The following is a 17287-nucleotide window of genomic DNA, read 5'->3' on the forward strand; positions in this document are numbered from 1 at the left end:
TTAGACTGTCAAGCCACAAATGAGCGTGTCGGGTTTGTTAAAAAAAACAACAACAATAATAATAACTCCAGATAATCGTAAAACAAAATGCATGTGTGTGCATGAGGGGTGTGTGTCACTTTGCAACAGGCTGTATAGTAGGATGGATTACATTAAATGAATCAGGCAGAAAAGGGGGAGGAGGGAGAGAATAGGGAAAAGTGAGCTGCAGCACATGGTAAGCACATGAGCTGCATGAAAAAAGTCCATAGGGATGTTGTGCATAGTATACAGAGGAAAAAAGGGGGAGGAGGAGGGGGACGGCTTGGAGAGACAGGGAGGGTGGGAGGGATGTGAGGCAAGGACGAGGCTGACCCAGTTAGAAGTGCTGCATCACTAGTGGATCTACAGCGGAGAGACAGAGGAAGCAATGCAATACAGGAGACTTTAAACAGAGAAAGTGTTCGTATATCAAATGGACTTCACAATGTGTGGAGTCACAGACATGCGAGGCGAAGAACTTGAGGATTTGTTGCTTGTATTGTAAGTGATGCATGTGCAAAGAAATGATAGGGGGCGCACATTTTTTATTTACAATTGAAACTTATTTCCATAACCCCAAACCTAATCATAACCATAACCCTAACTTCAATAAAGGCGGTATGTATTATCCCCACTAGCCTGTTTCTTCGGTCAATTTTCCTGCGGTAAAAAAAACTTTTAAATGTGAACTTCTTAGATATGAACACATAATCAAATCTTACATTCATTCTGGTGTTGAACATTTAATACAAAATACTTATTCTTGAACTAACCACAACTTAAATTACAACCCTAGTACAAGACTTGAGATAAATAAAATAAAAATGTCATCACATTGAAGGGTTTTATCAACACTACTGTCATTGTGAAGGCATAATACAAAAACAAATTCTCATACATTTATTTCCTGTAAGACAAAAGATGCTTAGGCTTATCATCTTCTCCATGTCATCCATGTGCAGGGAAGCAGCAGGTTTTTTTCCCTTATAGGGACATGGACCTTTCAACACATTGTACCACTAGAGAGCGCCACATCCTGTAACATACCTCGTCCAAAACTGCTCCAAACCTCCCCGTCGTCGTCCTCAGGCTTTGCAGGGATTAGAACGCTGGTCACGTAAACTATAATGGGACTCACGTAAACTATACTGGATGGCACACAAACCTATATGTTAACACAGACCCTGCTGCTGTCTGAGACTCAGTCTGCGCTTGAAGCTACAAGTACCTGTTTGCGTATGCTAATAAAGAAAATCCAGCCTGCTGGATAAAACTGTTCAATCCTCTCTGAGAGAATCAATACTGCTGCATATCACAGAGACAGGCCTGTTGTATAAACCAACCTTGAAACCTCTCAACACCTCCATATCACGCCAGCTTATCGGAATCAACGCTGGTTTATACCTCTCTGCTTCTCCTTTCACTTTCTGTCTTTGCTATACATCTCTTAATAACAGGTCAGATGGGGTGAAAATAGAATAAATATAAATGTGAGCTTCTTCTTCTCCTTTTTGATGTTTTTAGTTTGCATGAGGGGAAAGTGTGTGCAAGGCATGAGAGTGGTGGCGGGCGGATGTAGGCCAATGTTTCTACTCCAGTGCCTCTGTTGAGAAACAGGAGTTTCAGACGGAGACAGGTTTATTATCCTTTCATTAAGTCCCATGAAGCCTCTTCTCACTTCTCTGCAGACACATCTAGCTTGCCCGTTTCAGTTTGTTCCCATCGTGTCTTTTTACTACACAAACCTTCTGCTGTAATAACTTTCCTCTTATGCATCTACTCCACCACTCCCAGTTTTTTTAACCTCTAGACCTGCAGGACGAAGCAAGGTGTGGTGCTTGCACACTTGACATCCTAGCAACTGTCGCCAGGATACCACAGAGCACATAGAGTAATTGCTGTGTGGGTGAGTGAGCAGGTGTGTGCGAGCACAGAAGTAGGCTGGGGTACTGTACATAATTGATAAGGGGGCCTGATATGTCCCTGTTGCCTCCTGATGTCTTTGCCTCTCCAGTCTGAGCCTGCACTGTAAGTAACTGGGCTGTACCTGAGGAATAAATGTCAAAACGTATTAAACTGTTTTCTTCAAATCACACTTAACATCTTCAACCACTTCCTCCTCATCTCCCAACTCATCTTTCATTTATATATAAAAAACAAACTACTACTAGGTCAGGACTGATTTGTTCTTCCTTTATCTGAATCAATAACAGCTTCTGAGCCCAGATGAGATGGAAGTTACCTTAAAGTAATACATAATGGAATGATCATTTGTATATCAATTACTCAGCAAATGGATAATCCCAAAACAAAGACAATTATTTACGAATTGAAGTGAATAGGGGCGTTTAACAACAGCAAAACTATATTAAAACATCGGTTTACAAACTCATAACACTTGCAGTATAATCCTAGTCTCATTTATGCAGTTGTATGTTCACTACTTGCCAAACACGTGCTATTTAATAAACACTTTGGCATACAGTCTCCTTGTGGAGGCATGAGAGAAACAAATGTTTCCTTCACAAATTCAAGGTAACACTTGGTGAGTATTCCTTTAAGATAGCGAGCGTAGCACCAGACCAACGTCTGTGCACCACAGCCAGATAGTTATACATAAATAATATTCAGTCTGGAGCAGCAGTTCTACAGATTTTGTCTAGTGACCCATTTCTTTCTAAAAGCTTTACTCCTGATGATTAAAAGTCATCAGATCCAACTGTTTTATTGAAACCAACACTTGTTTTTTGTGGGCCGCAGGCTGTCATTGGTCTGTACGTCCCAAAAGGATATTTGCCCGACTGAACCAAATTGTACTTTTAAAATACAACCATGTATTATTATCCACAGCACTACAACCACCAATGCTTTTCAGTGACACTGATTAAAAGGTTGAGAATATGCTCAGTTAAAAGATAGAATGATAAGATGATTGTCACAGCTGCCCTTGCAAGCGCCTGTACATTTAATCTAATTAATGTGGGATGAACTGGAAGGTGTGCAGCAGTATCTGACCTCACTCTGAAACCTTGCGGTGGAAAATTCTGTCAGACTCCCAGAAGTTTTCCTTCATCTCATTTCACCTCCTTTCCTCAAAAGAAAGCATACACATAGATAACTTATATTTACAGAATTTTATTTCATTATGTTGCAAACAATGACATCCAGATATATTGATACACAACTTTTACTGTGCGTGTATGTGCATTTGTGAGTGTATGTGTATGTGTGTGTAAAGAGAGCAGTGAGACCACAGAAAGCAGAATGAAAATCCCGTGAGGGAGCCCTCAATGGGTTAACAAGGCAGAGATAGCGAGCAAGAGGGCACTGGGCGATTCTCTGGAACGACATACACACACACAAACCTCATAAAAAGGTGAGCAGACTTTTTCCTCTGTAAAACACACTTTTGCTATGGTGCGTGTGCCTGTGCTCTCAGCAGCTTAGGGATCATTAAGGTCCTGTGAGTGTCTACTAGAAAGCAAGTTTGTTAAAAGAGATGAAGTAGTATGAATGAACACAGTGGGTGAGAAGCTGTGCCTCCTCTCTCTCCTCTGACCTTTAGAGCAGAGAGGGCGGAGAGATTCTCCTGTCAAAATATACAAACACACACACACTCACTCAATGTATACACACATGTACACGTGCACTCGCCCACAGAACTTCATGTGATTCAACTATGGAGCTGCACCCTGCTTAATTTTTTTCTTCCACTTGTTATCTTCTCTTGGACAGCTTCCACTCATTCTCTTTCTTTTATGCTTACTTTCCTCACACCTTCTCTATCACCAACCACGCAGTGACAGACCACAACAATGGAAGCATGGACTAAAAACAAAACAAAACCTAAACCCCCCTCAACAAGGGGTGCCATTGGTTTTCGTGCACTGTCAGTTAACTGTAATCCACCTGCGCCAGCACACAAGGATATTTACCCTTTGACCTGACAGGAAGTCATGACAACAGTATGCAAATTCGGCAAATTTAACAGTACACAATTTTTTTTTTTTTTTTGATTCACCATGCAAGGAATACTTCTTATCTTTTGAGTGTGTTTATGTGTCAGAGACTGCGTGACATTTATTAAGCGTACCCTACATCCAGAATAATTTACATAAAAGGACAATAGTCATCTTAATAGGGCTGGACCGATGTAGGGGAGGAGGGAAGGAGAGGGGAGCGGACGGGGAGAAGGTAAAGCGCCAAGGTCGACTATGGTTTGGAGTGCGAGAGGTGAGGGGCTGGGTGTCAGGACTGAGGTGCAGGAGAGGTAAGGATAGGGTGGGGCTTTAGGACAGGGCAAGAGATGGAGACAGTCTCAGCGGCACTCCCAGACTTTGACTGTCTGATCGACACTGCCTGTCACCACGTAGGGAGCAGTCTTGTGGAAATCTGCAAGAGAGGTAAACATTTGTTCAGTTAAATGTGAGTGGAAGTCAGCTTTTCAGCTTGGTTTTAGGTTCTGTATTTTTACAGGTTTAGTGCAGATGTTAGACGATAATAACCTCATTAATCATTGTGTCTTACCCAGAGAGGTAACAAAGTGTTCATGGGCATACAGGGTCTTCATGCAGCGTTTGTTCTTGTAGTCCCAGATCCTAAGGGTTTTGTCATCAGCACAGCTTACAATGAATCTTCCTCCAGGATGAACCAACACCCCACGCACCCAGTTGTCATGTCCCACCTGAAAAGACAAGATTCTTAACTTAACACTCCCCTCATTCATAAGCAGTAACACTGAGACATCATCTCTTAGACTACTCACCAGAGTCATAAGGCAGATGCCAATGCTGACGTCCCACATCTTAATTGTTTTATCTCTGGATCCGGAGAGAAGGAAGGGGCCAGGTTTTCCACTCTTTTTGCTCTGCAAAACAGACACAGGGAAGATACATGAAAGACAATACAGCAGTTTGCTATCAAAAAAGATGCATCTTAGGTATGAAGAGGTCATTTTCAGCTATGCTCTGGGGATGGCAATGAATACGTTCAAATATTATAATTTCTTTGTCCTTACTCCGAAAAACACAATGTTGTAACTAAGCCGTTTACATGGGTTCATGAAAAAATAATATTACTTATATTCCTTTACATGTAGAAGTGCATACCCCCCGATTAACGCAAAACTCCCCCATGACTGTACGTCCGACGGCTACGCCCTTTAAATAACTTAATTTTAAATAAATAATTACAGTTTTATTTAATAAAAGTGCATTAATGCACATGGTTCGTCTTTGCTATAAACAATTGTGGGAAACCCTCCAGCTGAGCCAAACGTACACAAACATCCTCTGTAGGTAAATGATCCTGCCGCAGCTGTACATACCTCTGAGCCTGTGGCCTCCAGGATGGTGGGGTGAGCGCTGTCAGGGGCCCAGGCGATACACTCCACCACGTGTTCATGCTCCCGCAACTCGGCTTTGCACTCCTTCGAGGCGACCACCCAGACACGCACTGTCTGGTCGTTGGAGCAGCTGGCGATCAACGAGCCATCCTGGTTGGGACGCACCATCCTCACCCACTCCCTGTGGCCTGTAAACGTCTTCACACAGTACCTGTCGATAGAAAAATAGTAAAATTATGAAAGCGCAGCTTTTATCATTAATTAATCGTGGCCTGATGCAATATTATCAGGGATAAAATAAGACCATAAGAAGGAAGATAGAAAATATGAAAATTACAATATGGGGAAAAGACAAAAAGAAAAACCATGCTCAAAATGTATATAGGGAGTTTAAGTCTCTATAAGAGCTTGTGGTACTTACCCAGTGGCCACCTCCCACATCTTCATGGTCTTGTCTCTGGAGGCAGACACTATGTGGTCACCATTTGGCATGATGGCTACAGACGACACATTGTGATCGTGGCCTGTACAACAGTCGAGAGTTTAGTTGTGTAAATGATCAGAGTTCATCTCAATACTTAAACCACAAAGACAGGTGTGCCCAAAGTCAGTGTCATAAAGGAGATTTCTACAATAAAACTAACCCTTCATTAGAAAAGACTTGGTGTTCAATTTAAAAAAGCAAAAGTAAAACCCAGAATCAGAAAATGTATTCATACTCATTTCTAGGTGTGTAACGATACAGCAATCCGGATCGCATCAATCCATACAATCCAATATCATTGATGCAAAGTGAAACATTTAGCTATTAGCGAGCGGTGCTAACCTTCCGAGTGTGCAGTCGATAGAGCGTGTGTGACAGCGAGTAGCAGTATCATTATATCTGTGTGTAGCAGTGATGCATGTGTACAGTTTATTAGTTGCTGAATAAATGTTACAACTCCTCGAGACCCAAGCTAAGCTCCTGTGTCTTGCTAGCCACCTGATAATTAAAGTGAAGGAGCCGGGGTTGGGCCTGAAGTTAGCAACAACAGCCCAGTCTCACTTAAGGTGGGCCGACCTTGGTGGTCCAGCTATTCTCGGACAACAGGTGGTCCATTTTTTAATAAAAAGACTAGATTGTTTTTCATCTAAATGTCTGGAATGGCCCAGTAAAAGAATTGTCAATTTATATTGAAGTTTATTTTTTGGAGTTGATATACGTGATTGTGTTAAATGGTCTTTGCTTGAATAACCTTTCTAACATCATATACAACTGAACAAAGTTTTTCTTTAGTGATGTTCAACAAAAAATCTTGTAAACCCAATTCTAATGATTTGCTGGGTTTTGTTTAACAAAATAATTACACCATATCGAACATTTCAATTAAGTAGTTAAGAAATTGTAATATTTCTAAATCAGATTGAATAACGCATAAGGCGTGTATTAGCTACACTACTTTTACACGTGCTCCTGTACTGTAACCATTGTTATTGGTCTGTAAATGTCTCTTACCATGCATTGTTCGGATGCACTCAAACCCCTGAAAATCCCAAAGTTTGATGCTCATGTCAGCTGAACATGAAGCCAGCAGTTTTCCCGTCTGGTCAAAGGAGATGTCCTGCACAGAGTCTGTGTGTCCCTTCAGGGTTCGCTCAAAGTCGCCTGCCTCATAGTCCCACACCTAAAATCACAGACAGACAGCGATAGTCAGTCGGGGAAGTACTTCAGTCTGAACCAATTACCGATCAGAGATGTATATGTTACCTAAAAATCTAATGTGACTATGACGTTGCTGATGTTGGTATTTTAATTAAGTCTAGTGTAAAATCAGTCAAATGTTTTTTATGTCGCATTCAACAGGCAGGATGGGGTGCAGGGTAGATAATGTGTTTTGACATTGAAAACATGTAGGTTCAACTGTTTGAAGAGAATATCCTTTCAGCTAAAATCACGTTGTATAAATGAAACAATTGACTGACACTGTTCATTTAGTCAATAAAAAGGCTGAAAAGGAAAGTAGGTTGGGTTGAAAGAGAAGCAGATTTGCATATCTCTCAAGGTGCTGCGCTTTGGGAGTGTTGCCTCTGACAACACAAGCATCAGCGCATCTCCACATAGATGAGCAGTGACAAAGCAGAAAAAAGAAAGGAGAAGCAGGGAGGGAGGAGGAGGAGGATAAAGGGAGTAGGCAGGGGAGTGAAATGCGTGTTGAAGCAGAAGCAGAGAGGATAAAAAGGGAGAACAGCCTCAGATCTGCAGCACAGCTTTGATCTGAAGGGTCAGAGCTGCAAAGGCTATGTTGTGGTGTGTTGAAACGCTAACTGATTTTGCTTATAAATGCTGCTGCACGCAGCCATCACTTTTCAAAAGCAGTGTTTTCCCTAGAAACGACATCTCAAAGATATTGCATTATGTGAACAAAAGAACAAGCATAAGGAGTCTTGACAATTCCAGATAGTACACAAGGGACCTCGTGATGGACAAATCGTTGCATAATATAATCAGTGTGATAATGCCGTTACTTCCCGACATTGATGGATGTAAAATAGTCTTGTTTTAGTGCACTATTGCAGTAGGTCAAGATTGTGCTGTGCGCTTAGTTTTCTTAAACTTTTTCAATATTATATTATCACATAATTCTGCAATATAGCGACTTAACTTCTCCCAGTGTACTGTGACATTTGTAGAGAGTTGGCAGTTGTACTGCAGGTACACCAAGCTAAATGTAACCAGATCTATATAACAGCACAACAATAAACCCCAGTGTTTGTTGAAATTGTATGGAGATGGTATTGATCAACCTCGAGGCCGTAGTGATGCGGATTGAATGAGAATGCCCGTCTCAAGATTCATAGAGTGAAGATTTATGGAAGGGATTTCGTATTGAATTGCATTAGATTAGCTAGCTGTTCCATATAAACTGGCAGCTTAGTGTGTAAACCCTGTTTATAAACACACACACACACCTTGATGGTAGCATCCTCGGAGGCTGTGACCATGACAGAGAAGACGGGGTGGAATATGACTCGTGTGACCGGAGCACGGTGCCCGCTCAGGGCGTATCTCTCTGGGGGACGGGGGATCCACTCCTTGGGGTCTCTCTTCTGACCCACAGGTCCTCCATGTGTCATCTCCTCCTTTGCCTCATTCAACTTCGACTCCAACTCCATCACCTGAGGCAGAGCGGAGTCAGGGAGAAGATGAGAAGATTATATTACCATGCTGTCCACCTGCTAGTTAAGATTTCTAAAAAAGCTGAAATAAATGTGTTTTCGTATTTACATTTTCTAGGTTTGCGACAGCATACAAAAAACATTAATAATACACAATGAGCTAGCACACAAATATTCCTTACCTTCTTCTGTAATCTGATGACTGAAGTCCATTTCTTTTCCAAAAGCCCAGCATACTTTTTATCTACCTCTTCATTCTATGAATGGAGAAAAGACATATCACTGAGAAAGGGGACCCACAATCTTCTTAGTAAAAATGTATCTACACTATTTTTTTATCATTTGTTTTGACATTTGTGTGCACCCGTCTCTCCTTACCATATCTATCTCTGCCTCTTTCTTAAAGGTGGAATAGGCCTCCTCGTATCCATTGGAACGGAGATAGTCGGCTATAGCTCGGTTTCTGTGAAAAAGTGAAAGATATCAGGCGTTAACTTGTGATCATTCACAGATTTGGTCGTCACAGATGCTAGCATATACCCTCTGACAATCTTAAGTGGTCAGGATCACCGCAATTTAAATTGATTATGCGCAAAAGTTTGCTGAATAAATTACATGTCAATTAAGTGGAAGTGAGGTGGTAATTAGCTCCACCTTAACAGAAATGTTGGTTCCCCCTTAAAAGAGAGGAGACCACACCCTGTCTAAGGGAGCAATGGGTTTCAAGTTTCACAGTTCCGCCTTAAATGTCAGCAAATTTGAGCTAGTGCCATAAGAAATTACAATCCTTCAGCAAACAAAACAAAACGTAAGGACCAAATCACTAGGAAACTGGGTTTTGTGCTGCTATGGAAACCAGAAACCAGAGCCACACAGAGAGGAGTATAGACGACGCAAGGTGAGGGCAACCACGCGCACAAGGAGACAAAAGTATGGACTTGCACACAAATACACAGTTATATAAATGAGTGGGACAGCTCTTTTTTTGAGATGAAGGGTGAATATTTCATGAGTAACTGTGCTAAATTTAGGCTGCAGCTTCAGGGCCACTTTGAACTGCTGATAAGTGTAACCCTGATACAACTGTCTATTATAGACTTTGAACATTAGGCAATCACTGGCAGAAGGATTTCCTCTGAATTACCCGTACCAAATCCTTTTTAAACAAATCAGAATATAAACAGTCCAGATTTTCTTGACCAATAAGGGTTACACCAGGATGATAAGATAAAAATATCTGCCGTTTTGTGATGTCTGGACTGGGGTGCATACCGTATGATCAGTCGAACAGAGCTGTTCACATAAATTCCTCCTCCCCCATCCCCCTCACTGCCCCTGTGATGTTGGTTATGAAATATTCAATAAGTAGATATGAAATGATTCACCTTGAAGCTCACATCTCTTCACATTTTCTCAATGAATACACATTCTTCTAAAAAGGTATGCACTTTCTCAAAATGTCTTCATTAACCTCATCTGGATGACTCAGCCCAAACAGCTAAACATATTCCACTTCTTTCTATCAAGAGGGGAAACATGCGACATCTGTGCTTGTGTCAAACTTCGAGGTGTTGCTAAAAAGCCTTCATGTGCGGGCACTTTAATGCAAGTGCAAGTCTTCATGAGCACCACATGTGCGTTTGTCTACACGTCTGTTCCTTTTTGCATGCGTAATGAGCCTGCACACACATATTTACAACCAGTCACTCACAGTTCATCTCTTTGTCTCTGTGACAGCACCATGGTGGCTGCTGTTCTCTCCCTCTTGGGGGAGGTGAGGGTGAGGTGATGTGCTGGGGGAGTCTGGCTGGGAAGTGTGTGGTGGGGAGGTGTCCAATGCCTCAGGGATGTTCTTCCTTTAGAGATTCGGAGGTGGCGAAGAGAGTACCACGCAGAGGGAGGTGAACTGGAGATGCTGTTGCCAATCAAGTTTTCACTGGCCCAGATCTTACTCGCTAATCAGACGTGCCCATCACCTGATGGAGAGAGAAGACAGAAGTGGGTAAAAAATACTGATTGTTAGTAAAAAAAACAAAACCATATATTTTAGGATTGAAAGAGAAATTGGTGAGTAAAATCACCTGTATAACAAGGTTACAAGACAAGTTATTATTGCCACACACCCACACACAAAATATAACACCTTTTTTGACATTTCAACCTTTACAAAGGGTTGGGTGGATGAAAATAGGGAAATACAATGTTTAAATAAACAATGCTGGGAAGTAAGAAAAAAGTCATCTTTGGGTTTTTTGTTGTCCTGTTCATTTCCACACTGATGAATGCATCTTCAGGCCCTTCATTGCTGCCACAAACTTTCCTACATTACATAAATTTCCAAGTAAATTAAGATTAAAATGATTCTACAACTTAAGACTGGCTTAGCAACTCTCTTCCTTCTGTAGACTTGATCTGAACCTCTGGATGTTGCATAAGCAAAGGATTATTTTTCAAAGGTAGCGGCTGATTCTTTCTAATTATCGCATTATGGATGAAATCTTTAAGATTCATGAAGTGTGCCCGTGGTAAACCCTTGCTGTGACTGTGGGAGTTTATAACATTTTTTACTTTATTATACTTTCAAATTAGAATTTTAGGACAATGTGACCATCCTAATATAAAAGCACAGATCAGCAGCACACGCCGACGAATCAAAACACACCATTCGGTGATTGTGAAGCTAATAAGACTATTCACTTCCTGAGCTTCAACACTGCTGGCACCTGGGGCCACAATAGCACTAAGCTGCTTAGTGGCTAGACCAGACAACCTAAAGTGTGTGAGTGTGTGTGTGTGTGTGTGTGTGTGTGTGTGTGTGCGCGTGTGTGCGTCTAAGTGATAGAGACCACAAGTCCTCCATACAGCTGACAGCGCAATGTAAAGAGACGGGACGGTGGCTAACAGGATTAACCCCCGACTCGGAGAGAGGACCTTGACAGCAAGCTGTCCTTCTCTCGCCTACATTATTGTCTGGTGCATCGTTGTTGTTGTCCGTTTCACCGTCCGTTGCCAGTTGCTGATAACAAACACAAAAGACTCCTTCAAGAAAATAAATAATGGAACGATGCTCAATTGGAAACTTGTCATACTACTCAGATTTGTTTTATGCATACATTTCTACTTTACAACACTTGAGCATTTCCCTTCAGTGAAAGCATGGCAGCCACAGCAGACAACAAAACATTAACTAGGGACATGTCTGAAGTGTTCTAGAAAGAATTATCCTTTCCTGTTTATGGAAACATGAGGATCGCTCTGAGCTAACAGGAAAGAGCTAATGATTTTTAGCAGAACAGCATTCCCAGCGTGGTTCAAAAATAGCCATTTGACCAAACAGACCAACTGTCAAACTGTTACATAACCAAGACAATCTTAGTAGCTTCTGCACCTGCCTCAGACTGCAGAGCTCCACCAGCATTTGTATTTGAGAGATTTCTTTTTATAAAGGAACACATAAATAAATAAGGCCTGGTTTCAGTCAGTAAAAAAGTTTTTTTAAGTATTGCAAGAGTCTTCCATTTATCAAATTGAAAGGCATATGTACAGTTATGTCAGCTTAGTGCCAAACAGTAAGAACATGGTCATGAATCAAGAGGTCCTGTCTATCTATCAGGCTTGTAAAAATGGAGAAATGTAGAGGGGATTTGTTTACAACCTGTGGGATCTTCTGAACACTCAGTTTCTCCCAAAATACAACAATTGAATGATTTTTTCATTTTATTTAAGATAGACTTTTTGAACTTAAGTATGTTATACAAGTAGCAAAATCTTTTAAGGAATAACTTGTTGCGCTAGCGAGTGCGGTTGAGAAAGAGAGAGCGCGTGTGTATATGTGTTGCTAGAATGAAGTCAGCAGTAACGTTATAGCTGTGAACATAGCAGTGTGTGTAGAGTTTATTTGTCAGTGAATAAATGCTATAACTCCTTAAGACAAGTTCCATTGTCAGTGCGACAACCACCGTCACATTGAAATAAATGCTGTAGCCTTCTAAATTCAGCCAACATATTTTTCCCCGAGCTCTCTGATGCAAATATTGACGGTCCTGATATAAAGGGAAGTTATAAAATATAAAGTTGATACACGTAAATTATTGATATGATATGGATGACGGGTCAACTGGAAGAATCCGACTCCTGAAATTGATGTAATGCGATCAGCTAGAGAGAAGACACATCGCACTGTTGAAGTTGTTGGGAACTACAGAAACACTTGCAGGTGTACAGTGGTGTTACAGAGTGATGCTTCTTTCACCTTAAAAACAATCTTTGTATAGACACCAGCTTGCAGAGAACACACAAATCCGACGAGACATGTTATAAGTTTAGCCTGACATGAACTTACTCATGAAATTAACATTAATTAGCAACAGTTGATATGACCTGCCACCGGCATTGTTTGTTGTTTAAACTGGTGAAAGCAACAATTGGTGCAGGCTAAAATAAGAAATTGTTAGCGGAATGTTTTGTACATTAATCTTTGCTAAGAGAGGAGAAATAACAGCTTTCTTAGCGAATGACTTTAGCGAGTCAGTGTAGGCTATATCATTATTGGTAATCAGTGTCAGAAGAGTCTATTCAATATTAACTTAAGTCATTGTTCCTGAACAAATTTAGGAGAGACTACACAATGAATTTGAAAATAAACAGTTGACCGTATTTGGTTCTGGCTCGGCAATCACGTGGCTAGCTATCATATAGCAGAGGAAAAGCCATCGATACTCAGCAATACTCCACCACTACACCAATAATGGGACAGCAACCGGCAAATAGGACTGCAAGATTACTAAATATGATTGTTAATCTTTCTGTTCATAATGTGATGATAGAATTGTATCATGTAACTTTCTGGCAATTTTTTGCTGTCTATTCTAATTTAATTAACATTTAGGGAAATAATTATCAGCAGAAACCAGATAGTTAGGACTCAAATCTAGATGATGGTTGAAAAATAAAAACTTGTTTGGGACATCCCTAGTGTAAATACTAAAGACATTTAATAATAATAAAAAATTGTATTTATAAAGCGCCTTTCAAAGCTAAAAGCAATCTCAAGGCGCTAAATTCAGCTATACTGATGCATTTTTGATGCAGAAACAATCCTATCACGATATGTTACTGACTACATGGCCACTAATAGCCTATGAAGCATGACAAACACATTTCATTTACCAGCTTTAGCTGAAGAAAACTGAGACGTCACTGGGAGATGGAGCAGCCTCCCATCTCTCTGCATCTACTCATAATCACAACATGGATATAACAAATTACTTGCTTCTTCTGCTCTCTCAAGAACTAGAAAATTTAGTCATACAACTTGGTTGAAACTGTGAAATGTAAAAAGGTGAACTGATGACCTGTTTAAAGGTCCCATTAGGCTACAGTATCAGACTATGACATCAATCATGTCTCATCCCTCTTTCCCAGAGAACACAACATTTTAACCATGTCCAAAAACAAGCAGCCTGTTCAGCTGGGATGTGAAACTGACTTTACCTCTCTTCTCTTTATCATCAATTATCAAACTATGTAGAAATTAATTTGCAAATGTAATGTTGTGATCCTTATATGACAAGAGGACAATGTGACTCCATCTAAAGGGCTCTCCCCCATGATTTTTGATTTGATGATGGTGGACTGTAAAGTGTTCCTTGTTGAGTTATAAACTGTATACCATGGGTTGTTTGACTTTATGAGAGTGGTACAACACTGCTTTGGGCTATGGTTACATAAGATGAAAAAAAACGAACAAGTTGCTACCTGAAAGTTTCACCTTGACATCGCCAAATGTCTTGTACGGTTGTCACTCACTTGATGATTGACTTAAGCAATCGACAAATTCAATTTTTTGCTGATTTAGCATAGTCCCTGTCAATCAACTAATTGTTCTATGGGCAATTGTCACTTTATTTTATACGTTTTAAAAATCAATCAAATAACACATTAGTAATTAAAATAGTTTCAGCCCTTGATTGGGGATATTATTTTTACAACATGATTACAGGTAAAGCCAGGAAGTAAACATGTCCTGTTTGCAATTTCAATGTTATTTTTAAAAGTAGAATTGATTACCAAAACAAATTTAGCACTAAATTTAGAAGAGCAAATCAATGCAGTGTTAACAAAACAAAAAAGGAAATGAAACCAGCCACAGGCATCAATTCTGCAAACTTTCAGTCATAATACTCTGCTAGTGCCAAGCTGTTGTACAACGCCCCTCCTTATGGGTGACCTTCACGGCAAACAAGTCTCTGCCGGCACAAACTGAACCACAAGACAATGTTTGATTACAAAACTTCAAACTTACAGGCAAATCATTTCCCCCCTTTAACTAACAGCCTACTCTACAGTACATGACGATGGCGCTCCCTAGCAAGATTTACTGTAATATTAAACCACTGCCCTACAATAAAACCACTGAGTTCAAAAGTTACTCAACATTTATCTAAAACATATTGCACGTGTTATCAATGCCCTTAGTCCAATATAAATGTGACAAGACAGTGACAGAATATCGAAAACAACTTTGACAGAATAGCAAAAGATATTACCAATACAATTTAGAATTTCCACTTAATTAAGAAATATTGTTCTTTAGGAAGTGTAGTTTTTCTCATATTGAGGTGAAAAAAGTGAGTGGTTATGCAGGACGAAATGTAGCAGAATTTAAATATTCATTGCACATTCAATAACAGCTTATTAAATGTAAAACATTTAATAGGCAAAACCTTGAGATACCTGAGTACTTGAAAAAATGGATTGCATTAAAACATCTTTCCACCCTAAAAGGTTCATAACCTATTGAACGGGCATAGGCCCCTCACAGCTAATGCTAGGTAATAGCAGCCAGCTACTGGACAATTACTAGGCATTCAATTAGTAGAATTCTGCTTATGAGACAGTTTTGTACATCTCAAGTGAAATTTGTACAGCCTTGTTGATTATCAGTATTACGTGGTGATCCTTTTTTAGTCTCCACCCTGATTGTGATTCCTCAAACCTCAGTAGATTACATTTAGGGAGCTTGCCATATGCGTGAAAACAACCCAAATTAATTACTGTTTTAGTATTCTTGAGCACAATTCTCTGTTCAAAAATCTGTCTGGAGTGACGTCTTTCCAAGCCTCGATGGCCACAAGGGCAAAGTTGCAGCAATGGCTCAGCAACGCCCTTTCCAGCTAACGTTAGCTTAGCACGATAACGTAGACGTTAACTGGAGCTGTCAGTTTGAGCAGACTAGATTTATACTTCCACACAGCCACCATACCAAAACACACAAAGGGCGTTGGTCTACGCCTACAAGTAGCTAAGCAACATATTCCCTTGCTGAAAATAAAATAGCCGCAATAAAGGGTGATGCGATATGCAACCCAAGTTTGATTATAGGGCTATTAGCTGTTATTCGCCAGTACAAGACAACACTGGTTTAACTGTTACAGTATATCGTTATTCACATAAATTTAGAGGTTTCCACAACAAATACGGTCAACGTTTCGAACTTAAAATGTTGCGTTAAATTGCATTTTCTAGCAACATCAGAAATCAGTATATTTGCATCGGGCTGTAGAAAATATGGCAGCAAGCTGACAGCACCTAAGTTAGCTTAGCCGGCTAACGTACCACGTTAGCTCATCCCCAAAGAACTTCCATAAATAGACGTCGCTAACGTTAGCTAAATGTTTAGCTAGGGTTCACAACAAGTGTCCCCATACGAATCACGCATTGACCGAGCAGCGCCCAAACAGGTTTTAAGATAGCAATGACATTCAGCATAGTTGAATATTACCCACGTCAGCTTATATTTAAAGCAATGTACCTTTGAATGCCAACTTTGCCACTTAGCTTAGTTTAGCTTAGCTTTCGGCCTCTCTCCGCCATTTTGAGATTGGAACGGGAAAGCGCAGAGACTGCAGGCAATTCGCCGTCAAAAAATAACAAGTCTTTCTAAGTGCCAAAACAAAAATGTAGACAAGTGTAAAACCCACTAACTTACCCTCTGACAAATGGTAATTCTCATATCCCCTTGACTAGTCTAAGCATGCGATGGTAAACCCTGGTTTTGATGTGGTATTGTGACTTTTCACATCACCCGGCACGGTCGGTCAGATTTTTTCTCCTCTTTGGTACCACCGCAGCCCGGCCCCAGCTAACGGTCGCGATTGGATATCGGTTGCGCGCACGTTGAGGTGAGCGGAGACGCGCAGCGTGGACCTCTCTCGCTCTTGGAGTTAAAGGGAAAGCACACCATAAATGAGTTGTACCCGGTATTTTCTATTGCTATGTACCAAGTTTTAATTTGAACAATTCTAATCGTAAACAAGTATCTCATTGAGATGAGACAAATAACAATGTCTTCTTAGTCACTCACTCACTCAGTTATATAGTGTAAATAACCATGTAACACAAACCATCAACTGTACTTTACTGTATCTGTAAATTATATATATTTTATAGTTTAGACAGACTGTTTTCTTCACTATCAATATGAATATATGCACGCTGTATACACTGTATGCTGCCAAATCCAACTATGTCAATAATCACAACCTGTTATATTATTAATATTATTAATAATAATTATTATTATTATTAATATTCAATATTCCTACACCCTTTCCACTATTGTCTTACTGTCTACACATTTCATTGTGTTGTTTTATTTATATACTTTTTATATACGTATATTTATACCTTGTCATTGTTTATGTTGACCTCGTTCACCTTTGTTGTCCATGTAAACCATAAATTGAAATAGCAGTTATATGGGGT

The 17287-nt window shown here is 40.2% G+C and overlaps 1 protein-coding gene across 2 annotated transcripts; it reads right to left on the reverse strand.

Annotated features, from left to right (window-relative positions):
• Window positions 1-3140: 3140 nt before the first annotated feature.
• Window positions 3141-16704, reverse strand: LOC115019176 (lissencephaly-1 homolog A-like). 2 transcript variants are annotated; one of them, XM_029448605.1, is made up of 11 exons: window positions 16512-16704; window positions 10233-10497; window positions 8900-8984; window positions 8704-8778; window positions 8315-8521; window positions 6861-7029; window positions 5787-5889; window positions 5348-5576; window positions 4787-4888; window positions 4549-4705; window positions 3141-4413 (listed from the first exon to the last, which is right to left on the reverse strand). In XM_029448605.1, the coding sequence occupies exons 2-11, from the start codon at window positions 10262-10264 to the stop codon at window positions 4340-4342; spliced, it is 1233 nt and encodes a 410-aa protein (XP_029304465.1). In that variant the 5' UTR covers window positions 10265-10497; window positions 16512-16704; the 3' UTR covers window positions 3141-4339. The 2 variants fall into 2 exon arrangements, with proteins under 2 accessions (XP_029304465.1, XP_029304466.1); XM_029448606.1 differs by lacking the exon at window positions 16512-16704 and adding an exon at window positions 16335-16487.
• Between the last annotated feature and the right edge of the window lie 583 nt (window positions 16705-17287).

The sequence above is a fragment of the Cottoperca gobio genome, chromosome 14 (genome assembly GCF_900634415.1).
Source record: "Cottoperca gobio chromosome 14, fCotGob3.1, whole genome shotgun sequence".
NCBI classification, from domain to species: Eukaryota; Metazoa; Chordata; class Actinopteri; order Perciformes; family Bovichtidae; genus Cottoperca; species Cottoperca gobio.